At 44.0% G+C, this 25,021-nt stretch overlaps 1 protein-coding gene and 1 non-coding gene across 5 annotated transcripts; both read left to right on the top strand.

Annotated features, from left to right (window-relative positions):
• Window positions 1-24,742, top strand: FAM168B (family with sequence similarity 168 member B). 4 transcript variants are annotated; one of them, XM_066381096.1, is made up of 7 exons: window positions 6-212; window positions 9,102-9,182; window positions 12,875-12,958; window positions 17,948-18,090; window positions 18,182-18,359; window positions 20,033-20,157; window positions 20,547-24,742. In XM_066381096.1, exons 2-6 carry the CDS (start codon window positions 9,113-9,115, stop codon window positions 20,143-20,145), a joined length of 588 nt encoding a protein of 195 aa, XP_066237193.1. In that variant the 5' UTR covers window positions 6-212; window positions 9,102-9,112; the 3' UTR covers window positions 20,146-20,157; window positions 20,547-24,742. The 4 variants fall into 4 exon arrangements, with proteins under 4 accessions (XP_066237196.1, XP_066237193.1, XP_066237194.1 ...); XM_066381097.1 differs by lacking the exon at window positions 6-212 and adding an exon at window positions 231-356; XM_066381099.1 differs by lacking the exon at window positions 12,875-12,958 and having other exon boundaries at window positions 1-212.
• LOC136404606 (U6 spliceosomal RNA) lies at window positions 1,713-1,819 on the top strand. The gene has a single exon (XR_010751328.1). It is a non-coding gene; the product is annotated as a U6 spliceosomal RNA (small nuclear RNA).
• Window positions 24,743-25,021: the final 279 nt, after the last annotated feature.

Here is a 25,021-nt window from a genome sequence, read left to right on the forward strand (position 1 = left end):
GTGAGGTTGGAGGCTCGTGGCTTCGCAGCGGCGGCCGGGACCGCGGGCTAAGGAGAGTCGGGCCGGGGTGGCGGCAGCAGAAACGGGCTTGGCCACTGTGCGCCTGCATCGGAGCAGGCCCCCGCGGCGTTAGCGCCTCGCGGAGCCGCACCGCACGCCCGTCCTGAGCCGGCGTGCGCTGGTCCTCAAGGCCCGGGCCGCCGCGCCGCGCGGTGAGTGCGGTGGACGCCCGGGGCGGGGCGCGCGACTGCCCGGCCGGAAGTGCGGCGCTTTGTGCGGCGGCTCTGGGGCAGCACCAAGGTCGAGCCGGCGCTTGGCGCTCTCCGCGCCGAGTCTGTGGGTCCCGGCCGAGCCAGGTTGGGCTGCGGTGGGTGGGGAGCTGGGTGCGGCGCCAGGTTGGCGGGCGGAGCGGGCGTGGACAGGTGGGGTGTCTGCAGCGGGATGCTCCCTGGGCCTCCCTCAGGGCTGAGATTGGGTCAGGAAGACGGATGAAAAATGGGGAAGTGGCGGGTGGTTTCCGTAACTTAGGTGCTTCTGACTAATAACCGACCCCTCTGTGCAAAGTGTTCACTTTGTTCACCTTCAATCTGCCTCCAGCTTGAAGGGCGTTCGGTGCTTTCTGCAGAAAGGACGTGTCGTGGCCCACCCTGTCTGAGTTCTTTGAAAAACAGGTGTAACTCTACCACCTGCCTACAGACAGGGGTTCTATTTTAGTGTATATGCGTGGGCATTTCGTGGGTTGGATGAGTTAGTGTAGTTAAAGTCGTACATAAAAACAAATTTTTAAATGAACAGGTGTGTCTGGTTCCCGCTACTTAAGTTTTCAAATGATCCTCGTCTATGTAATTTGAAGTTACTGTCCGCAGTAGCCTATGAAAAACTAGATGGAAAGTTTTTGGGGGGGTTTGGCTATAATTAGGGGCACATTTTTAAACTTCGGTAAGTATAGATGTAGTGGATTGTTATGGCACTAACAGCCAAGAATTGAACAATTTGAAGTTCAGTATTTTTTTCTAATGTTAAAGTTATTGTGATGCCCGTTATGTTTTTTTGTTTGTTTTAAACTACGCGGGTTTGCAACGAGTGTTTCCACACGTTATTTAGGTTTGAGTCGTGTTGTGAAACTAAGTCTAGTAAGGGACCCTGCAGGCTTGAAGAGCTGGAGACAGCCTGCTTCCTTGGGCTCCGCTGGGTACAGCACAGACTTAGAAATGCTGAGCAGAGAGCGCCCCTCTTTTTGCCTCCTGTCCTTGGGAATCCTGGAAGTATTGGGGGGGGGTGTCGGGCAATTGTCTGCCACTCGGGGAAGGAGGAAGGAGGAAGGAGAAGGCATGTTGTGCTGCAGATGCTACCCCTGCTCTCAGGCTGTCCTCTAGTTTTGTTCGGATTTTCAGTTACTCCGCCTCCCAACTGCCTTTCAGCTCATTTCCATTTTAAGGTTAGACCGTGTTGTTGTTCCAAAGCTATATGAATTTTCAAACACTGGGATGGTGAAGTGGTGTAATGCAGTGGTTCTCAAACTTTTTGAAGTCGGAGTGCAGTTAAAATCCTACAAATAATTGTAGGCACACTATATACAAATTTCTGAGAAATATGTTATAATAATTAAGTCAAATAGTAAAGAAAAAATAAAGTCCAGATGTGCTTTTATCGTAATTAAATGAAATAAATACGACAAAATTAAATTTATTCTGACATTAAAAAACAATTTTGTGCTCACTTCGGCAGCACATATACTAAAATTGGAATGATACAGAGAAGATTAGCATGGCCCCTGTGCAAGTATGACACACAAATATGTGAAGTGTTCCATATTTTAAAAAAAAAACATTCTTGTTACATTTTTTGTTATACTTTTTAGAATTTGTAAAAAAGAGGGGTTAAAAAATTAAGAAATGACAAAAAAGTTATTTTTTTATATATATATAGATACATTCTTAGTAAGATTTAGTAAATTTGGCAGGTCCCGGTGCGAATGTGTTAAGTTTTTTCAATCTTGTGTTTATGAGAAACGAGCCTGATGTGTCGTGTCCTAGCGATTTCTTCAATGTTTGGGCATATATTTGAAAGGCATACTCTCATTTCCTTGTCAATACATTGAAGAATTCCTCTCTTTTCACTCTTAATTGTGTTGAGTATAGAAAACCCCCCACTATACATATAGTCTTAACTTGACACCAAACAAAGGATAGAAGAAACTTGCCTCCAGTCTTTCCCGGGAATATGGGGGGTAGTGTAAACAATCCAGCACCACAGCCTTTTACAACCTAATCAGGCAAGTGAGGTGGGAGGGGGGGGGGGTTGGGCAGACTGTCAGCTTACAGCCAATTCCCCACACCTCTGTCCCCCAAAAATCTAAACTCCAAAAGCCCTGTTGGTTTTTTGGTCCCCAACAGACACATATTTCTCTGGAATACCATAGAGTGCACCTGGAAATCATGTAGGGCGCATACTTTGAGAACCTCTGGTGTAATGCCACAGAAGCAGAGGATTAGCATTGGGGTTTACTTTAATTTTTATAGGTTCTGTAGTTTAAAGGAAAGTTTTTGTTGACTAAACTTGTCTTATGTAAACAGCTTTTTTCCTGGATTAGTTGAGAGCAATTTTAAAACACAGTGCATGTGTCACTCTATATACCGTTGAAGTCTCCCTGGTTCTATGCAGAAATACATGAATTTCTTCCAATAGATTGCAAACCTTGGTATTGAAGGTCAAGTTTTGTGGGAGTTGGGAACTTCCTCCTATATATGTACTATTGATGATATCGTACATCACAGAGAGTTTCCAGTGTTGATTGTCTGAAAGGGTATCATATCTTGTATATTGGTGTCTTAGAGATAGAATTTAAACCTCTTGAGATTAGTTTTGATGATATGGAATACTAATGTATAAGGCCTTTAAAGTTTTATAATTACTGTTTCATGTGGGAGCTTTATTTAGATCATAGCATGTTTTGAAACTAGAGAAAGTAGTATAGTGATGAGTCAAATATACTTTCCTTCTGATTACTAATTGCATTTTCAAATCAAAGACTTTTTGCTGCCTTTATTAAAGATAAATTTGAGATTTTTCTTCTGATACAGGTGTCAAACCACTCATAGAACTCTGACATTTCAGTCATTTCAAATGGGAAACTTAAAAAAGAGTGACCCTGCCTGACTAGGTGGTGGCGCAGTGGATAGAGCTTCAGACTTGGACATGGAGGACCCAGGTTCAAAATCCCAAGATTGTCGGCTTGAGTGAGGGCTCCGTCACTCGCTCTGCTGTAGCTCCCCCTTCCCGTCAAGGCATATATGAGAAGGCAATCAATGAACAACTAAGAGCCGCAATAAAGAATTGATGCTTCTCATCTCTCTCCCTTCCTGTCTGTCTGTCCCTACCTGGCCCTCTCTCTGACTCTCCCTCTGTCTCTGTCACAAAAGAAAAAAAAAAAAAAAGTGGCCCTGGCCAGTTAGCTCAGTCGGGAGAGCATTGTCCTGAAACACCACGGTTGCAGGTTTAATCCCTAGTAAAGACACATACAGGAATCAAGTAATGAATCCATGAATAAGTGAACAACAAATCAATGTTTCTCTCTGCCTCTCCCTTCCTCTCTTTGTCACTCTAAAATCAATAATTTTTTTAAAAAATGATACCTATGGGATCCAGCCTTGAATTGGGATCCTTGGTTCATACCAACCTAATCAGACTGGGAAATGGAGGGTTTCTGAGTGGTCAGTGGCACTAGAATCCTAGGCACAGTAGTGATGGTGGTTTTTCCCCCTTTTTCATTATGCAGATTTAAAGTGTATAACAGTACATTGTATGGCCATGTACCCAGCATCTCAGTGCAACAATTATTAGCATTTTACTGTAGTTTTTCTTTTATTCAGAAATATTTTAAATTATAGCCATCATATCATTTTAATCCTATTGTGTGTTAGTACGTATTTCTAAAAGGACATCCTTTTTTAACCAAAATGCTGTCGCATGGAACAAAATTAAAAATTGTTTGATGTCATTTGATACATAGTTCATATTCAGTTGTATCTCAAAATCTTTAAAATACTATTTTACAGTTTTTTTCAATGTAGCAGGCCAGGGCTCAATGTAAATCAGGATACAAACAAAATCCACCTATGGCTTGTTTTTTTTGTTTTTAAGCGAGAGAGACAGTGACAGTAAGGGAGAGAGATGAGAAGCATCAACTTGTAGTTGCTGAACTTCAGTTTTTCATTGATTGCTTCTCATACCTTCCTTGATAGGCGTGGCTTAATCCCTTGCTCAAGCCAGTGATCTTGGGCTTCAAGCCATGGATCGACCTTTGGGTTTAAGCCAGCGACCATGAGATCATTTCAATGATCCCATGCTCAAGCTGGCAACCCTGAGCTCAAGCCGGCAACCCTGAGCTCAAGCTGGTGACCTCGGGATTTTGAAAGTGGGTCTTCAGCATCCCTGGTCAACACTATTCACTGCACCAGCACTGATCAGGCACTTACAGCTTTTATGTATAAATCTGTTTTACTCTGGAACTGTCCTCCTCACCCTCCACCTTTCTACAGACTATTGACTCAAAAGCCCCACCTTTAGGGTTTGTCTGATTGTTTTATGGTATTGTTAGGCATATTCCTCCAAATCCTGTCCTGTCTTTTCCTGGAAACCAGAAATTAGGTGTAACTCTGTTGGGATCAGACGTTAGTGTTTTTATAGCAGTTACACTGTAGGTGGTGCAGAGTAATGTCTTTGCATGAGGATGCACGTGATGTTCTACTTTGACTTAGTGATGGTAAGATTGGTCAGTGGGTTCAGCTTTCATATTCACTAACCAATAAATAGATGTATTTCAACAATATGAATTAGATTTTAAATAAATGTCTTAATATATTTATTGCCATGAAAAGTCCTACATTATCTGTTGATAGTTCTTTTATTCAAGAACATTCAGAAGATATTTGTGAGCCACCTTTGTGCCAGGCACTAGAGAGATGCAGGGAGACAGGGCTTAATAAGGTATTTTGCCAACCTTTGAGGCACCATACTGGGGAGGAATTTTTCATTTGAACAAATAATTGAAGGAGCTGTTGACATTTCTTTACAGAATTTGTCTTTTTATTACCTGGTGCAAACTCTTGTGTTGAATTGTAGAGGGAACTGCAACATTTCTTTCATCAATCCTGTTATGTTTTATTACCTATAATTTTTTATTTAAATACTTTAGGAAATATTTATTATTAGCCTTTGGGGAAATAAAAGTTTTCTTTCAGGGAAGGTAACCTCTGGGTAGTTTGGAATTAATGGTATTTAGAATTCAAGTGCAATTCTGTCCATTTTAGTGGCCAAATGTAGAGAACATTTTTATTATGGTTTAGACCAGGGGTCTCAAACTCGCGGCCTGCCGAACAATTTTGTGCGGCCCGCAGACTAATCCACGAAGTTCAAAATATTTTGGATAAAATTAAGTAAGCCTAGGGGCCTACTTGTATTTTTCATTTCTCTAGCATCCTAGCTAGATATTAGCTTAGTTAACAGCAGTTGTGATGCGAACTACAGTTTCTGGTTGTTTTGTGACACTGAGTAAACTGCATGTACGATTGTGCTTGTTGTACTGATTTTTTTTTGTTTTCAACTGCAGTGAGAAAAGTGTTGCATAACAGTTGCCTTTTGTAGACCTAGTGCGGCCCACCGAAGGGCTGTGATCTTGCTCTGCGGCCCACATGCTGAGTTGAGTTTGAGACCCCTGGTTTAGACTGTGAGTCAGGTCATTATAGGAGAGCCTTGTGGTGTTCAGTGATTTGGGTTGTTTACAATTGTTGGTCATTATGAGTAATGCTTTCATAAACATTTGTATATGAGTTTTTGTGTGGATGTATATTATTACTTCTTCTTGGGCAGTTTCCACACAGGAGTGGAATTGCCAGGTCATCGGGTAGCTTGTTTTTAACTTCCGTGCTCTTCATGAGCTTCATTGCCTACCAGCTGACATTCCTGCTCTGCCCACCCGGAAGGCTTTCCACATAATGGTTCTAACCTAACCTATGTTTCTGATCACCTACTGGTTCCCTACAGGTAACCTGACTCCCGCATGCACCCTACCAGGATCCACCCGGCACGCCCACCAGGGGCAATGCTCTGCCTATTCGGGGAGTTGCTCTGTTATAGCCGGAGCCATCCCCAGTGCCCGGGCCATATTTTGCTCCAATGGAGCCTTGGCTGCGGGTGGGGAAGAGAGAGACAGAGAGGAAGGAGGGGGGAGGGGTGGAGAAGCAGATGGGTGCCTCTCCTGTGTGCCCTGGCCGGGAATCGAACCCAGGACTTCCGCACGCCAGGCTGACGCTCTACCACTAAGCCAACCGGCCAGGGCCACACATTTCTACCTTAACAGAAAGTTCTAAGTATGAATAGTACTTTTCTAGATTGTAAACTCAGAACAGGGACTGTGACTTGCTCTTTTGTTTTCTCTATGACCTTTGCATAGTGCTTTGCTTGTCTTGAATTCAGTTAAGAAAATAAAATTAGATTCTGGCACAGAATAGAGGAATAGAGTTTTTAGAAACATTGACTTTCTTTTTTTTTTTTTTGTATTTTTCTGAAGCTGGAAACGGGGAGAGACAGTCAGACAGACTTCCGCATGCGCCTCACCGGGATCCACCTGGCATGCCCACCAGGGGCGACGCTCTGCCCACTAGGGGGCGATGCTCTGCCCCTCCGGGGCATCGCTCTATTGCGACCAGAGCAACTCTAGCGCCTGGGGCAGAGGCTAAGGAGCCATCCCCAGCGCCCGGGCCATCTTTGCTCCAATGGAGCCTTGGCTGCGGGAGGGGAAGAGAGAGACAGAGAGGAAGGAGGGGAAGGGGGTGGAGAAGCAAATGGGCGCTTCTCCTATGTGCCCTGGCCGGGAATCGAACCCGGGTCCCCCACACACCAGGCCGACGCTCTACCGCTGAGCCAACCGGCCAGGGCCAACATTGACTTTTTGAGAGATGATAGTTGAACCAGAAAAATAGATGAAATATGTAAGGGACTCCATAATTCTTATGTTGTAGATCTATCAAGAATGGGTTGAAAGTACAGGGTATTAGGAATTGATAGTTGCCAATTTGCTTATTCTTAAACTGCACAGTAAAAATTCACAATTGATTTTGTTTAATTGTTACATACCTTGCTATCCTTCTTTACTCTCTATTCTGTTCTGTAGACTTATACTGTTCACTGTGGTAGCCCCTAGCCACATGTGAGTAAATTTAAACTGAAATTGACCCTTTGGGTAGTGAGTTTTTTTCATGTTTGCTGACCCCCAAGACTGAGTTGTTTTGTTTTTTCCAAAAAAATGAAATTAGTTCCAGTTAAGTTTTATTAATTTAAAATCATGTTTGTTTGATAACCAATTTATGGAAACAAGAAGAACATACACTTGCTTTTTTTTTAATGTTGCCTCACACATTTTTAAAATAAATCGATCGTACTCTGGATGGTCAGGAGGCACAAGGATGTACATGCATTGTACTACTCAAAGGGTAAACTGAAAATTCAAATCTTGCACTAGCCACAGTTTTTGGGTCCCCAGTAGTTTTTTTTAGCTAATGGCTGCCTTATTGGACAGCACAGTAGAGGGGATATCTGCATCGTTGCAGAAGGTCTGTTTAGATCTAGACTTACCTCTCAGCTCTAGTTTTAGATGTCATGGCAAATTTGGCATCTGCCTTTGGTTTAGAATGTACAGAAATTAGGCAGTTATTCAGATAGTGACTGTCCCAGTCACTGATGGCCCAGTTTATTCCTAATTTAGAGTAGAACTCATTACAAAGGTTAAAGATGTGACTAAGAATGTTTCTTTGCATACTGAATTGCTTGATTTTGAATATTCTAAATGAGTCAGGTGAACTGGAAATTTAAAGGGTTCGTTTTCATATTTTGTCTTTGTAAAGGCATTTAATACCCAGAGTTTTGAGGTGCATGTGTTTTTTAGAAAGACAGCAGGTAGTTGCACCTATTTTGTGCCAGACGTTATTGGTTCCGGAGGTACTGCAGTAAATAGGTCCAAGTCCTGTTTCCTGCTTGCATTTGACTACATTTTAGCTAGGGATATGGGAAAGGCTAAACAAGTAATTGCATGTCTGTTTTAAGTGTTTTTGTTTTTCAAATAGACCTTATTTTTTAGAGCAGATTCAGGTCACAGAAAAAATGAGCAGAAAGTACAGAGCTCAGATGTACTATTACTTGTTGCCCACTCTTCCCTGTGTTGTTTTTATTGTTCGAGTTGCCTTAACCCTTGCTGCCACGTAAATCAGTGAGTGACTCACTAGATGAGAGTACTAAAATATTAAGCTCACACTTTAAAAATACAGTGGGAGATGAAATTCAGAGGATCTTGCAGGTTAATATTCAGGATAACCATTTCTGTCAGGGAAGGGGTAAAATCATGATTGTTGCTGAGCAAATTCTTGAGCTTTTTAAAGAAAAAATTATGACTGATAGTGTTGAATGGGTAATAGAGTTGCTGGACTGTAGTCTTTTTTAGAAAATATATGTATATTTTACAGAAGTTATTTAAGAAATAGAGAAAAGTGCGAAAAGAATACTAAACCCACCCCTCTGGAGACAATTACTCTTCATCTTTTTATTTCCTACCAGACTTTTTTCTATTGTGCTGAGGTTGCCATACCTGTATGTGTGGGTACAAATTCAAATCCTGTTGCATAATACAATATTGTACTCTTCTTTTTTACTAAACAGTATATCAGCCTTATGTTTTTAAACACTTTTTCTATAAAAAGCAAGTGCTTGTTAATTTCTTGTTATGGGTAGATCTGCTTTACTTAACTATTCTGTTGTAAGGACATTTAGGTTATTTACAGATTTTCTCCCCAGTTTTAAGCACAGAGAACACTTTCTTTCTTACCTTCTGATGAACTGAAGCAGAACAGGAAAGTCTACAGGGTCCTGGTGGTGCCTTTGAGGGCTTCACTGTTGTTTTTCTGCTCACTGTTGGTTGGCAGCAGCATGAGCTGCCTTGTTTATGTAAAGGAGAGGAAGGACATTTGCGACCTGCTTTCTTGAGACTGATGCTGAAGAAAAACCTAAGAACATTAGTGTTTGACTAAATCACTTTTTTTTCTTTTTAGTTCTTAAAGTCATGAATCCTGTTTATAGCCCTGGTTCTTCTGGGGTTCCCTATGCAAATGCCAAAGGAATTGGTTATCCAGGTAAGCAAGGACAGTTTGTTTTCATTACTGAACTTTGAGCACTTGGTGAATGCCTATGTCACTAAGAATGCTTTCAGTTAACAAAGCTCAGAGTGGCTTAGACAAGGAAGGAGCTGTATTGGCTCATAGGACTGAGAGATCAAGAGTGCTGATGGCTCCAATGGTTTAGGACTAGGATCTAGTTTCTCTGCATCCTGGGCTCAGCATTACTTCCTCAGCATTGGCTCATTGTTGATCACATGTCACACGTCTTCCCATTGTGATCTGTGTTTAACCCTCACCATCAGTCCCTTGAATAGCCTTTTTATCTCTGCTCTACAGGAAAGCCCATGGTCACCTTGATCTCTGTTCAGACCAGTCCTGTGCTTTGGACTCAGCTTCCATCCCTGGGCAGGGAGGGAGGTCTGCTGATTAATTTAGGTCTGAGCCGCATTCCCCATCCTTAGTAGAGTTGGCTAGCCAAATGGGGGCTGTGAGGGATGGGTGAAACAAAATTGGGGGAATAGGAGCTGGTTGGTCAAAAATAGCAAATGGTTGTCCTAGTTGATGACTTTGAACAAGGGATAATTATTTCTAATGTTACAGTTCCTTTTGGGTTTTGATAATGTAGTGGGACAGATAACCTTAAAATCTTGATAAAAAAATAAACCTAGAAAATTGAATGAAATATTTAAAAATGTATACATATATATACACACATATACACATATGTACACATACACACCACATATATGTAACTGAACTTGTAAGAACGTAAGAGAAACAAACATCTGCAGGTAAATATGAAAGTGATATAAAAACCAGTATATTTGGCTATTGGGCTGATGCTGTGCCTGTCCTGGGTGCATTTGCTATTTATGGGTTTGGATAACCCACGTGGGGACAAGAGAGTGAGGCTGGCAGTTGGAGAGGGAGCTGTCCTCAGTCTGGTTTCTCCAGAGGGTGTTACTCCCAGTGAAGAGATAGACTGAAGCAGCCCATTCACTGGCCCAGAAGGAAATTAGTTTTTGCTTGGGGTATGGGGATGGGGGGAGAAATATTTCCTAACAATATGTAATCATTCAGGGATGTTTGAGACTCAACTTTATATTGTATTTCCCAGGGGGTCCATATGAGAAACTAACATAAATCAAGTCTTGAGGCTGCAGTATTCCCTGGAGCACCTGACAGTGGCAGATGAAGAACTGCTCTAGAGGCATTTGTTCCTAGTCCAGGTTTTGAGGCTTTCCCACAAACTTGTTAAAAGAGCATAATGATTGGCATGTGTGTAATCCCCAACTGGAAAGTGTTCCCACATAACCAGCACCCCCCAAAACCTCCTCAATGGGGAATAATACACTGGAGATGTTTGGAGGTCAACAGCTGTAGTGCCAGATGGGCAGCTGAGGATTTCGTTTGAGGTTATTTGTAAAATTTTGAGTTTTCTTGCACTTGATTTTTTTTTAGCACAAGAGGGAGTTGGCAAACAGACAGAGACAGAGACATGAAGGGAGAGAGATGAGAAGCATCAACTCATAGTTGCATGACTTTAGTTGTCCATTGATTGCTTCTCATACATGCCTTGACCCAGAGCTCCAGCCAAGCCATTGACCCCTTGCTCAAGCCACTGGCCTTGGGCTCAAGCCAGGGACCATATGATCATGCGATGATCCTCTGCTCAAGCCGGTGACCTTGAGGTTTTGAATCTGGGATCTCAGTGTCCCATGTCGACTATCCACTGTACCACCACAGTTCAAGCTGTACTGCACTTGCTTCTTTTGCTCTGTTGTGGAAACACCTCTCCAGCAATTATGACTTCAGAGTTACCAGTGTTTTAGGATTCAGCTAATGAAACTACTGCTTATTCTGATGCTGACAGCAAACTTGAGGAAACAGGTCAAAGGAAAAAGAAAAAGGGGTCATCATGGCTGGCCTCCATCTACAAATAAGAAACCTTGAAAATCTCCAGGAGAAAAGAGTAGAATTGAAGCTGGAGTCAGGAACAGGCCACAGAAGAGCTAATGGGCACCCTCAACAGAAAGGGGAAGCCACATTATTTGAAGTGGTAAAACTGGGAGAAAATGCAAAGTCTGGAGTGGATTACTGGATTGAATCATATAAACAAGACAGGGACATCACACTTCCAGATTCAATCAACTTTTTTATTCAGTGTTCAGAATGTCAAGATACTGTAAAAATAGAGATGTTATGAAATATGCAGAATGCAGAAATTATCAGGAAAATGACAGAAGAATCTGATGAGGATAGTGGTGATTACCTACCATCCCTTACCATGCCTCAACCTCAGTGGAAAAATTTTTATTCAAACTTCTGTGAATTTATTGCAGTGCTGCTGCGATAGTGTCAGTATAGCATAATTTCCGATGAGCGTATGATGAGTTTGTCAGACTCCCTGGTTGGAGCTTTTAGGCATACAAGCACTTTTTGCTTTTATGAAGCTTGTGGCTGCTTTGGTGAATGTTACCTTAAACCTTAGTATTCATCAGGATAATACACAGACGATATGAAGCTGAAAGAAATAAAATGATTGGGGGAAAAGCCTATGAAAGGTTGGAGTTACTTCAGAAACCAAGAGCTACAGCAAAACAAGTGACCCCTGTTGCTCAAGCCACAACCTTGGGTTTCAAGCCAGTGACCCTGCGCTCTAGCTGGCAAGCCTGCACTTAGGCCAGCTACCTTGGGGTTTCAAACCTGGGTCCTCAGCATCCCAGGCCAATGCTCCGTTCACTGCGCCACCAGCCTGGTCAGGTGAAACACTACATGAAGTGTTACCATGACTCGCTGGTGGTATTATTAAGGAAACACCGAGTAAAACCAGGCAGATTGATAAAATTCAGGGTGCTAAGCACTGTAATACACATTTGTCAAAGTCTCAGCCAGCTCAGTGTTGAGCCCTGGGGCAAAGATTGGCTGTGAGAGGAGCCCTCATTAGGCCAGGTGGCCCTGGAAGGTGCTGCTGCTGAAGACTGTTGGCCGTGTACCCATCATGGCTGCATCGCAGGTGCTTTTCTGGAATAGAGTTGCAGGTTGTGTTCACTTAGCTTTGTCAGCTTAATGCGTTCTGGGAACCACTTCACATCGTCACAGAAGTTACTGCTGCGTAACTCTCATCTGCTGGTGGCCAGGATTTTGACTTTAACACTTAATATCTTATTTGCTGTTTCTTTTGTGTTCGCATGAATTGTTACTGACTGTGGTTTGATTTTATGAAGGATTCCTTCTTTGTATTAATAAAGGTTAGGTTGCTTGCAGGTGGGTCGTGAGATTGGCTCTTCCCCGTTCTGTGTGTCTGTGGTCCCAGTTAGAGCTCCTCCATCACAGTGTTCTTAGCACTCTTGTAACTCTTGGGCAGCCAGGGTCAAGCTGCCAGAGTATTGCAAGTTTTCTGATTTATACTTGCATGTGCTTTAGTTTCGTTTTGTTTTTTTTACATTCTAACTCAGTTTGCTGAATTTTTTCAGTTGTAGAATATTGTAGGCATTTACTCATAGGTTTAAAAGACATGATTAGGATTGTGACCTGTCACAGTTCTGAGGAAAGGAGAAACCAGAGACGGACTGTTCAGCCCACATAGTGCCATTGGATTCAAGTCAGTCAAGTTCTGTGAGGAAGATGAGAGTGACAGGGTCTGCAGGAACCCTGGCTGTAAAATTAGGTGATGACATCCAACTGTTCTCTTTGTTTTTCCCCAGCTGGTTTCCCCATGGGCTACGCAGCAGCAGCTCCTGCCTACTCGCCCAATATGTACCCAGGAGCGAATCCTGCCTTCCAAACAGGTATGCACGCTGCATGTGCAGCGTGACAGAAGTGCGTGGTCTGCAGCAGCGGTAGACTGTTAGGTGGGTGGGCTTTGAGAGGAGTGGTTATATAGAGAATCAGGATTTGGGGTCTGTTCCTTGTTTCCTAAGATTAGCCTTGTTGATGTGGGCAGTCAAAGCTTAACTCCAGCCTGACCAGGCAGTGACGCAGTGGGTAGAGCATTGGACTGGGACACAGAGGACCCAGTTCGAAACCCCGAGGTCACCAACTTGAGCCTGGGGTTGCTGACTTGAGCATGGGATCCCTGGCTTGAGCCCAAGGTCGCTCGCTTGATCAAGGGGTCCCTCGCTCTGCTGTAGCCCCCTGGTCAAGGCACATATATATGAGAAGCAATCAATGAACAACTAAGGAACCGTAACAACGAATTGATGCTTCTCATCTCTCCCTTCCTGTCTGTCTGTCCCTTTCTGTCCCTCTCTCTGTCTCTTTGGGGGGGGGGGGGGCTTAACTCTGACTGCATGCAAAGCTTTAGTTGACTAATGATGTCCTTCCGCAACACAGGTCTTCATTCTAAATGTAGGTTGTTACAGGTAAGTAGTTGTGCCTGAACATGTATTTGCAAAAGAGTATAGATTACTGGAAACTAAAGCTATCTTGCTCTGTGAACAGGTGGAACTTCCATGTTGCTAAAATTCTTGATATTTCTTTTAAGATTATTTTAGCACTTTGGTTATAGTTTTAAAAGAAGGTCTTTTTTGTTTTATTTTGTTTTTTGGTTTCTAAAAGTCATTTTTTAAGTTATTTTCTACACGAGAATATTTTCACATTTTTGAAATTAATATTGGTTTGGATCTGAACCTTGTAAAGATAGTTTATGGTGGGATTTCCCTCTGTGAACCTACACTCTGATGTTGACTCATTCGTGCTTTGTTCACCGGGACCGGACTTCGTGGGTCCGCAGCAGCAGTGGCGGCCCAGGCTCTGACTGAGGACTCAGCCTCACTGGGCGGCCGGGCACCGCTTTGTCCTTTAAAGGAACCTCAGCCTCACACAGTTAACTTGGACAGGAGGCAGCAGTAGTGTCCTCTTCCTGAATTCTTCCTGTATTGTTAACAGTTAAGTCCTTCTGTTCATCTCTTTTCATTTTCCACTCTGACCACCTTTGTTCAGACTATAGCTCACACCCAAAGATGATGTCTTCTTTCCCAAATAGTTCTTGGTTTTGATTTGTGCCTAGCTTTTATTCATACTTTCTCTCCTGCCTGAACTGGAGTACCTGCTACTTTGCATTCTGACAGATGCAATACACATAGTAGGCACTTGACGTCATCCCTTATATTCAACAAAGCATGCATGTGAGACACTTTATAAAGGACCTCAGGTGATGACAGGTTCTAGGGCCAGTGAGGGATTTCTGCAGCTACACACCTCAGCCTTCACTAGAAGCAGAGAGACACCACAGGTTACCTGCCATTGGTTGTAGGTAAAGGACTTCACCTTTTTACCAGTGCGTTTTTGGGGCCAAAGGAGCGCTTCTGAGTCAGAGAACCTGTCTTCGGAGGGCTGTAGGCCAAGCTTGTCCCCACTCTGGTTTGCATGGTGTCCTCAGAAACTGGCTCCGCTGTCTTTCAGCCCAGCTCCAAGCTCTCTGCAGCTTGAACAGTGACAGCATGGTCATGGACTCTAATCAGGAATATTGATTGGTTTTTTTGAGGCTCTGTTTTCTCCAGTTGTACCTCTAGGTCGTGAATGTATTGTTTTGTTTTGTTTTTATTTTTTTTTACTTCCTCAAATAGCTTCTCCTGTTCTTACTTCTATGAAGCAGTTTCTCATGCAGAACCCTGACTATCTGTAGAGCTGGCTTTGTGTATTGAACACTGGTGTGTTGTTGTACCTCCTTTAGTTCTTCCAGCTACACCTAGCTGCCAGCCCACCTTTCAGATCAGACTGCTTAACAGCTGTGCCTTCCTGCTGACAGCTGTTTCTGAAGGTTCAGCAGGATTTTGTCTTCATCTTCCAGTGGCCGTGATGGGCCTCCAGGCCTGTCTGCCTGTCCCTTCAGCCCGAGCCTGACTGAGGGAGATTTGCTGGCTGGCTTAAATCCCTCAATCCTGTGTCACCATCTGAGGGCAGTATAATTTTTCACCTTATTCACTATTAAATATTTTTAAATATATAGAGGAATCAAGGAAACATAGCAAATGCCCACAGGACCCTCTACCTAGATTTATCAGTTGTTATTTTGCAGTATTTGCTTTATCTACTATAGAAACCATCACATTTCTTTTTTTTATCCCCTTTAAAGACTAGATGAGCAGAAGAGAGAGGGGCATTTTATCTTGTTGTTTTTTTTTTTTATTTTATTTATTAATTTTTAGAGAGGAGAGAGAGAGGGAGAGAGAGAAAGGGGGAGGAGCTGGAAGCATCAACTCCCATATGTGCCTTGACCAGGCAAGCCCGGGGTTTCGAACCAGCGACCTCAGCATTTCCAGGTCGACGCTTTATCCACTGCGCCACCACAGGTCAGGCGAGAGAGGGGCTTTTTAATTGTTCTCGTCTTTAAAATTACTTTTGCCAGGCCCTGGCCGGTTGGCTCAGCGGTAGAGCGTCATCCTGGTGTGCGGGGGACCCGGGTTTGATTCCAGGCCAGGGCACATAGGAGAAGTGCCCATTTGCTTCTCCACCCCCCCCCTCCTTCCTCTCTGTCTCTCTCTTCCCCTCCCGCAGCCAAGGCTCCATTGGAGCAAAGATGGCCTGGGCGCTGGGGATGGCTCCTTGGCCTCTGCCCCAGGCGCTAGAGTGGCTCGCAATAGTCGCGGCAGAGTGACGCCCCGGAGGGGCAGAGCATCGCCCCCTGGTGGGCAGAGCGTCGCCCCTGGTGGGCGTGCCGGGTGGATCCCGGTCGGGCATGTCTGACTGTCTCTCCCCGTTTCCAGCTACAGAAAGAAAAAACAAAAAATTACTTTTGCCAATCTTAACTGAAAACAGAGCTTTCTTTTAGCTAAGCACTGGTATTAAAATTTTTGTCTTCAAACTTGGGCATTGTTTTTACTTACAGTTTAATATAGCAGTTAATAAATTTCAAAATAATATAGGGAAACCTGAGGAGGGTCTTCTCTCTCCAAACAGAAACTAGCTGAGCTTGAGCGTCACCTGGTTTAGGCGAAGGAATCAGAACTCTATGGAATCAGAACTTTATGCAGCCTTATCTGAGTTTGGGTTCCTGCTGTGCTGGGGTGAAGGGGGGGTGGGGGAGGTGTTAGAAATCTTCCAAACTTAACTCGTCATTTGCATTTGAAACAGCAATCTTACTGAGAAGCCACTGGATTGTTTTGAAATATTACACAACCAAATAAAAATTCAAATGAAGAAAATGATAACTAGTGACAAATTGCTGCTTCAAGCATCTTATTTAGCTGTCCTTCAAATATCAAGAACAAAAAAACTATTCACTATTGAAGAATTAGTAAAGCCTTGCATCTTAAATGTTACTCAGGAAGTTTTGGTTCCTCAAGCCACACAAAACCTTGAGGCTATATACTGCTTTCCGGTATTAGTGGTCAGAGAATTGTTGATCTGGCGAACAATATTGAAGAGCAACTTGTAGAGGGGATAAAGAAATTGAAATATTTTCCATTCAACTTGATGAATCAACTGAGGGAGTAACAATGCTATTCTATTTTACTTTTACTTTGTGAGGTATAGTGATGATAAAAACTTCAGGGAGGAACTATTCTGCTATCTTGATCTACCTGGTCAGCCACTGGTTCAGAGATAGTTAATGCTCATACACTCTTGATTATTGTAGCTTTGTAGTATAGTTTGAAGTCATAGAATGTAATACCTCCAGCCTTCCCCCCCCCCCCAGGATTGCTTTGGCTTTTTGGGGTGTTTCGTGGTTTCATACAAATTTGAGGATTTTTTGTTCTATTTCTGTGAAAAATGACATTGGGATTTTTGATAGGGATTGCATTGAATCTGTAGATTGCTTTAGGTAATATGAACAGTTTTACAAAGTTAATGCTTCCAGTAGATGAACATGGAATATCTTTCCAGTGTTATGTGTCATATTCAATTTCTTAAAACTCTTGCAGTTTTCATTGTACAGGTTTTTCACCTCTTAGGTGAAATTTATTCCTAGGTATTTTACTCTTTTTTTGGATTATAAATAGGATTATTTTCTTAATTTCTCTTTTCTCTTTTTAGTTAGTATATAGAAATACCAGTTTTTTATATTGATTTTGTGCCCTGCAACTTGACTGTATCTTGATAATTTCTAATAGTTTATTGGTAGTCTTTAGTTTTCTTTATACAAAAGCGTATGTCATCTGCAAATAGTGACAGTTTTACTTCTTATCCTATTTGGATATCTTTTATTTATTCATTTATCTATTTATCTTTGCCTAATTCTGGCTAGGGCTTCCAAATACAGTGGTGAGAGTGAGTAAACCTTGTCCTGTTCCTCATCTTAGAGGAAAAGCTTTTAGTTTTTCACTGTTGAATTTGATGCTAGATGTGAGTTTGTCACATACACAGCTTTTATTATGTTGAGATACTTTCCTTCTATGCCCATTTTATTGAGAGTTGTGAAATGCTTTTTCTGCATCTATTGAGATAGTAATGATTTTTATCCTTCATTTTGTTCAAGCTGTGAACCAAGTTAGGCTGCTGCTAGTGCTGGACATCAGGCCACTTCGCAAAAGTTACGGGGTATGCCAAGGCCAGGTGCCACTAGTCTGAGAGATTTTTAGGAAAGTTGGCAGCATGGGCCAAGACAGGACATTTGTATGGAAAAGCCACTGGAAAGGGCTTGTGTTGGGTCCTCAGTGGGGTGGGACAGAGTCTTGGAATCCCAGTTGATGGAGTCTCTATGGGGCCCCTGTGGTGTCAGATCCTGACTGCAGTCAGGGCTGGAAAGCCACTTTACCCCTTCCCGCACAGTTGGCTCCTTCCCTATGTCTGGTCAGATGTGAGTTGTGAGGAGATGCTGGGCTTCTCTGTTTCAGGTTACAGTCCTGGCACACCTTACAAAGTGTCCTGTTCCCCCACCAGCGGGGCGGTGCCACCGTACTCCTCCTCCCCTAACCCCTACCAGACTGCCGTGTACCCTGTGCGAAGTGCCTACCCCCAGCAGAGCCCGTACGCACAGGTAGGCCTCTGCACTGTGCGTAGTCGGTCCCGGCTGGGCCCTGACCCCTGGGTGTGGACCCTGTTGCAGCTGTCTCTCTCCCTCCCTGCAGCAAGGCACGTTCTACACACAGCCCCTGTACGCGGCACCCCCCCACGTCATCCACCACACCACGGTGGTGCAGCCCAACGGCATGCCAGCAACAGTGTACCCTGCTCCCATCCCTGCTCCAAGAGGCAACGGGGTCACCATGGGCATGGTGGCTGGGACCACTATGGCCATGTCAGCAGGTAAGGCAACTCCTGGTCACCTGTTCTGTGGTGGCGTGAAAGCTGGGAGGGGAGAGCTCACTCTGACCCTGAGCCTTGGATTTCATGTCTCGAGTTGTGGGGAAGGAGAAACAGCACATTCCCTTTTTCTTTTTCCCTTCTCCTTTCAGGTGAGAGGAGACGGGACTGGGGGTGGAGTCATAAACCAGGAACCAAGTCCCTCCTGGGAGAGCATGGCCAGTGGCACTCGGAATTGGAGAGGCCTCTTTGGTGCCGAGCTAAGCCATTGGGCAGTGGGAATGAGGAGGGCCCGATCCCTTCTGTGAGCAAGAAAAGCCTGAGCAGAGGGGACGCACGTGCTGGGGCTGGACCTCTTGGTCCTTCCCTTTAGCATGGGCTCCTTTGCCAGCCAGGCTGTCTGTCTAGGAAAGCTAGAGATCTCAACTGCTAATATAAATCCTGTGCAGTCATCGACTTTATCTCCCAAGGAGAGGAAACCACAGAGAAACGAGAACCCTGGCTAGGATGCACACCTCTGCGCGGAGCCAGGGAGTAGGTTTCCTGCCAGGGGCATTGAGGTGTGTGTGGCAGGGGGCCCGCTACACACTCTGCACTTGGTTGCTCGTGGCTGTTTTTATTTTATTTTTAATATTGTTCCCTCTAGGTTTTCTAGACTTCAGTGTAAGAAAATCATGCTAGAGAGAAAGGTATTTCTGCTCAGTCTCTGTTTTATTTGGTTTTCCCATAGTTCCCATCTTTGAAGGCAGAAAAGGTAGTGACACAGACAGAAGCTCCATCTTTGAGACAGGTAGAGGGAGGGGAGGACAGGTAGGTCTTGGACGAGTGTGGGCGGGGGTAGGAGAGTGCAGGAGGAGAAGCCGGGTGAAGCTGTTACGCTTGCCGGTGACGGACTCAGGTAACCGTGGAGTTCCTTCAGGTACAGGGAAAAGTACATTGATCTCCGTGTACTCGGAAGCTTACATAGTTTGGAGTCTCCCTCCATTCTTCCCTCATTCATTTGTTATCATAATAACTATATAATGTACAGTTCAGTAGTGTTCAGTATATTCACACTGTTGTGAAATATCTCCAGAACTTCTTTGTATTGCAAAACTGAAGCACTGTTCCTATGAACAATTCCCTCTTTCCCCTGCCCCCCACTCCCTGACAGCCACTGTTCTCCTGTCTCTTTCAATGTGACTGTTGTAGGGACCTCTAATAAGTGGAATCATACAGTATTTGTCTTTTTGTGACTGGCATTTTTCATCTACCATAATGTCCTCAAGATTCATGCTTGTTATAGCATGTGACAAATTTCCTTCTTTTTAAAGACTGAATTAATAGTATTTTTTATTTTGCCATTTATTATCTAATCCACAAAAATAATTGAGTATGCTTAAGTGAAGGGAGGTATAAAGATTTCTACAAACGTATTACCAAAATGAGCTTGCTGTGTTCACACATCTTTGAGTTGTTACATACTCAGTTTTTTGACAGCACTTAAGGTCAAGGCCTTGCCCTCTTCCTGACCTCCCTCACCGCACAGGAGGGAGCTGTGCGCTGCCTGCCACTGAGACATGCTACTCTCTCTTCTTTTTTTTTTTTTTTTTACTTTTTTAAAAAAAATTTTATTTAGAAAATTAAATTTAACAGGATAACGTTGATCAGTAAGGGTCTACTCTCTCTTCTTGCAGGTACCCTGCTGACTGCCCACTCCCCAACTCCTGTTGCCCCCCACCCAGTCACTGTGCCCACGTATCGGGGTCCAGGAACACCCACCTACAGCTACGTGCCCCCTCAGTGGTGATCACCTGCGAATGTAAGTGACTAGCAGAGCACAGGTTGGCTCTTGACTGAAGTGCATTGATTTTCCAGTGGAGAATGGCAGGTCTACCATAATTAAGCACTAATGAGAAAATGCTCCAGGTCAGTGCAGTCTCTGGTTTTGTTTATGTTGGGTCTCTACCAAGTGGAAGGAGGAGGGATCACTGAGTGTTCACTCCGCACACCATGTATTGTTCCTTGCACCGGCCTCCTCAGGATGAGTAGCTCATTGTAACTAGGAGTCTGAGGCCTGCGGGGACTAGGAACAGTGGCCTTTTCGTCTCTGCCCTTTCTGGTTCTTGTGGGATCCATCCTCCTGTAGCTGGAATGCCTCCCTTCTTCCCAAGCAGCTCTGTGACTGTGTGTGTCTCTGTCTCCCACCAGGTTGAGGATGGAGCTGTGCAGTCACACCACGGATATTCCACAGCTGGTGCTGCAGGCCTCGTGCCTCCAACCAGGACTTTCTTCCTAACGCTCTCGACACTTAGCTAAACACTACTATGGCCTGGCCTTGCAGGCCTCAGTGCCATTAGTCTCCAACTAACTGTGGGTTGGTTTTAAAGCAAATCCTGTTTGGGGCTGTCTGGCAATTTTTTTAGCTAACTGTAATGATAAAAAGGGAGTATTAATGTATTCTGAAATTATATCTATTTGAATGCATGTTTAAAAAAACAAACAAAAACAAAGCTTGCTCAAACTACCTGCAGTTGACTGATGCAAAACCATCGTATGCAAAACCCAAAGGAATGGAATATTGTTTGACAACTGGTCCTCACTAATACAATGTTGTGATGTATGCAGAGTCTTCAAGTGTTAAGTGTTAAAGTGACTGTCTTCATGGGGCATCTGAAATCTCTGAGGTGGCTCTTCAGCCTTCGGGTTAATGTGGGCTGCCCATGGGAAGGACGGAATTGAGCATTTAGCTGTCTGTTTCTTTCACACTGACAGCCCTGCGGGAGAGTGCAGGGGGTTGCTGTGATGTGGACATTCTGAAAAGGGTATCATGAAAGATGAGAGTTGTGTGGCTGGTCTATTTAGGGGCAAGACACAGTTTGTCTGGATTGCTGTATACATTTTCATTACACATCTCTTATGGGTAGAGATGCTGTTTTCTATCTTACTGGAAAAGACCTACGTAGGATTAAATTATTTCCTGGGGTGGAAGGTTTGTGAAAGAAACAGACTTGGAGGAGGTATTATTCTCTCCTTGATTTAGCTTAGAAAACCATTTCTTTTTTTCTTTCCTAAGAAATGTTGGGTTAATTGAAAACATGTAGGCGCTGCTGTTCTTCCCCCACAAAGAAGGGCAAAATTTCAGCTGTGTGTTATGAAGAAAGGCTGTATATTTAAGAACTATTAAGGGGGAGCAAACCTTTATTTGAAATTGATTACTTGTTACAGAAAGATAGGGCCAAGGGCTATGCTTGGGCCTGTCCACCCAATGGGGGCTTGTCCTCTGAGACCACCTGGAGACAGCCTGGCGTCTGTGGTGTGAGCACAGCTGAGGGCACTCAACGCAGAGCATGCGTGCTCAGCGAGCAGCCAGGCAACATCAGAGTGCGTTCACCTTCCAAGGGTTTTGCACTTCCAAGTGCATTCGCCTTGAAAGGATTTTGTGTTGAAATATGAATATTGTTCATAAGAAATTGAGGGTGGTTTTTTTCCCTAGATGGGCTCAACTTGTATTGATGGGAGTGAACGTTTTGAGACAGAGTTGATAGGAATGTGGGAAGAGGGTTTGTACCCTCTCAGCGGTTTGTCAGGTGTGTAGGAGGGTGTCTGCCCCTGTCCCGCTCATAGCTGTTTCAGACGCTGTGTTCTCAGGTGAGGGCCTGCTCTTCCTCTCTCTCTGGCAGCTAGGTCAGGGCTCCAGCTCTGGTTTGGCATTCAGCCATGCTGGTGAGTGGGACACTCCACCCCTGAGCCTTTGGTAACCTTATTTTTTATAGTAAGCTTTGTAATGTTTTTTCACATTTTATTTTATAAGAAGTTTAGGAATATTTTTGCATGGATCATTGTAAAGAAAAGATTCTTTATTCCTAATGTTTGTTAACATAGTGTGTTTACTGATAAGTACTTTAAATTGCTTCATGAGCACTTAACCCGTGTGTGTGCGTGTGTGCGCACAGTTTCTGTACACTTCTTAAAAGCTGTGTTGTGATTCCGTTTGTATAGTGGATGCTTTGTAATAGCTGTAGGTCTGAGGGTTCCAAAGGCTGAACTGACCAAGTAACAGAAAACTCAGCTTCCTCAATTTAGTGTAGTAGAGAAGAGAGAATGATTTTAGTGTGTGCTTTTAAATACGACAGTGCATGTGTGCACACTTACATGGCTCCCTGGAAGGGTGGAGTCATTTGAATTCAGGAGGAAGCTGTTAGGCATTGCATAGAAGGCTTCTTCAGGCTCGCTTGGCAAATTCAGGGTGAGTGTTTTCATGAGCATGAAGTTAAATGGTGGTTTCAAGAGAAAGCAGAGTGGATTGCATTCCCTCCCCCCCCCCCCCCCCCCATTTACATCACCTTCATAAACATGGTCTCCTGATGTTTTTAAAACTCTTTCTTTTGGTCAGGTTGAGTTGAGAGACTTTACCAAGTACTTTTGTGTTATAGATTCTCTCTGTTCAGTTTGAAACTGTCAGGGCATCAGCCACCAGTTACGGTAGTGAAACAGGAGCCTGTGTGGCATGTGCAAGTCTTGAGTTAGGAGCACTAAAAGTATTTCAGGTTGTCATCTTAGCAACATTTTTAATTCCTTCTAGTAAAATTAATTAATGAATAGAAGTCCTATTATAAAGTTGCATAATTTGATATCCCAAGCACAATAGTGGAACATTTAAAATAAGTTGTTTTTTTTTTATTATGTGACATTCCTAATTTGAGAGTCTTTTAGCTAAATTCTATTCTTGTAGAAGTTGAGACGGGCAAGCAAAGGACCTAATTCCTATAAATATGGACAGCATCATGGATATTTATTTTGTTCTGTTTTGTTTTGTTTTATATCCTCTTCCCTAAAGTTTAGAAGGTCTGTTTCTCGCTTATTGGAATTTTATTTGGCTCTGGGTTGGATGACTGACTGTTTAGCAATTAGCAAGCAGTGGTCCCATTAACTCGCTGCCTCCGAGAAGGGAGGCCAGTATCAAGGCCAGTGCCATTCTTGGTAACAGGCACAGAGGCACTTCCAGAGCCTTTTATGTCTTTTGCTTAAATATTTCCAGAACATTCTTGTTGGTGTGGTTATTAGGCCTACCAGTTGCTATTCTGTGAATGTTTCTTGTGTGCAATGCTAACATAGTGCTTTTAGGACATTGAGGAAGGTCCTGAGGCTTGGGCTGGACACCTGGCCTTTCAGCATCCTGAACCATGGGCAGCTTGGTAGACAGTGGTGAGGAATTATGTTCTGAAGGCACTTTGGACAGGCTCATATCTGGCAGTGTTGTCCTCATGTGAGTCTGCATGCCTGCCAGTGGTGGCAGACCAGTAGCAAGCATGGACGGTGTCACTAGTGGGACAACCCAGGCTTCTCCTGCCCTCCGGAAACAGTATTACGTAGGCCACCTGCTCCCCGTGGCAGTTCACAGCTGGACACCCTGGTCATTGCCGGCATGAGCACTGCCCAGACAGGACAGGACACTTGTCTGACTCCCCTCATTGGGGCAGGGACAGTCTAAGGGTGCATGGCTTGAGGTGGGAGGAAACTTCTGGTCTCTGGTCCTTCCTGGGGTGGGGTGTCTGTAAGAGGAGTGTGGTTGGCTTAGGGGAAGGGCAGACTGTTAGCTCGCTGGCTGGCACATCTCAGAGTGTGTGGTGGGGTGCATGGTGCAGCAGACTGAGTAGTCTACAGATGACATGCTTCAGAAGGGGGTCTGATTTATTCGGGTCGAAAGTTGCAAAGTTGGTGTAACATGTTTCAGAGGATTTCTCTCTCCATTCCTATTCATTTGAAGAACAGAAAACCTGTGGCATCACTTTATAGGAGTCCCCAGGACTAAAATCAGCTCACTTGGGACAGGGACAGACAGAGGCAAATGTCTCTGTCCAGGGAACCGAATGAGCTTCAGATGACATCCTCCAGGGCGTGTAAGTTAGAGAGGACAGGCAGCCCGTTGCACTTCCTGAGCCCTGCTGGCATCTCCCAGGCAGAGAGTGACCATGGGCCTGGCCCTGAGGCCCTGACTCCGGAGCACCCTCAGGGTTGCTCTGACAGCCACTGGGAGGGGAAGTGCCGAGGAGCCACGTAGGTTGTGACCTGCTAGGAAATGGCTCCTTTAAAAATATTTTTAAATGATTTTTTAAGTAGTTGTTTTTAGACTGTTCCTTGGTACATTTTTAAGCTTACGTCAGCATTGTCTTCCAGCGTTAAGGCACCCGTCACCTCTGCATTGGGCCTAGGCATCAATCAATACAAAGGAATGGAATGTCCATTCTGAGCCAGTCTGTTATGTGTAAAGTCATACTGTTTTAATTTTTTATGCAATCTGATGAGTAGATAAGCTCAGATTTAAAATTATTAAAAGCACGTTTATTGTAACAAGAGTTATGTATTAACACTGCAGTTTTCAATAAAGATTGACTTGTGTTGCATAGTAGTTTTCATGATTGTTTCCTGTAGGCTTTGTCTCAAGGTGGTTTGCCTGGCTGGGATTTTGGGCAGATGCCTTTGTGGTGCTCAGCTGGCTTCCACCTCAAGCCATGTCCTCTTGACCTTGGCCGTGTATAAGGGTATGTGGAGCCAGCAGGTTGAGGGAAGGGGAGGGAGGCTACCCTCATTCCTTGTCTGATCCCATGGCCCAGGTCATCCTGCGAAGACATAGTCTTCCCCTTTTCACTGACAAAGACGCTGAGAACCAGGACTATGGGCTA

Source organism: Saccopteryx leptura, chromosome 4 (genome assembly GCF_036850995.1).
Source record: "Saccopteryx leptura isolate mSacLep1 chromosome 4, mSacLep1_pri_phased_curated, whole genome shotgun sequence".
NCBI classification, from domain to species: domain Eukaryota; kingdom Metazoa; phylum Chordata; class Mammalia; order Chiroptera; family Emballonuridae; genus Saccopteryx; species Saccopteryx leptura.

Excerpts from the sequence above, each read along its gene's own strand:
- FAM168B (XM_066381096.1), top strand. The coding sequence starts at position 9,113 with ATGAATCCTGTTTATAGCCCTGGTTCTTCTGGGGTTCCCTATGCAAAT. Across the intron at positions 12,959-17,947 it reads GAATCCTGCCTTCCAAACAG|GTTACAGTCCTGGCACACCT; the intron begins GTATGCACGCTG and ends TCTCTGTTTCAG. Across the intron at positions 18,360-20,032 it reads CACTATGGCCATGTCAGCAG|GTACCCTGCTGACTGCCCAC; the intron begins GTAAGGCAACTC and ends CTCTTCTTGCAG.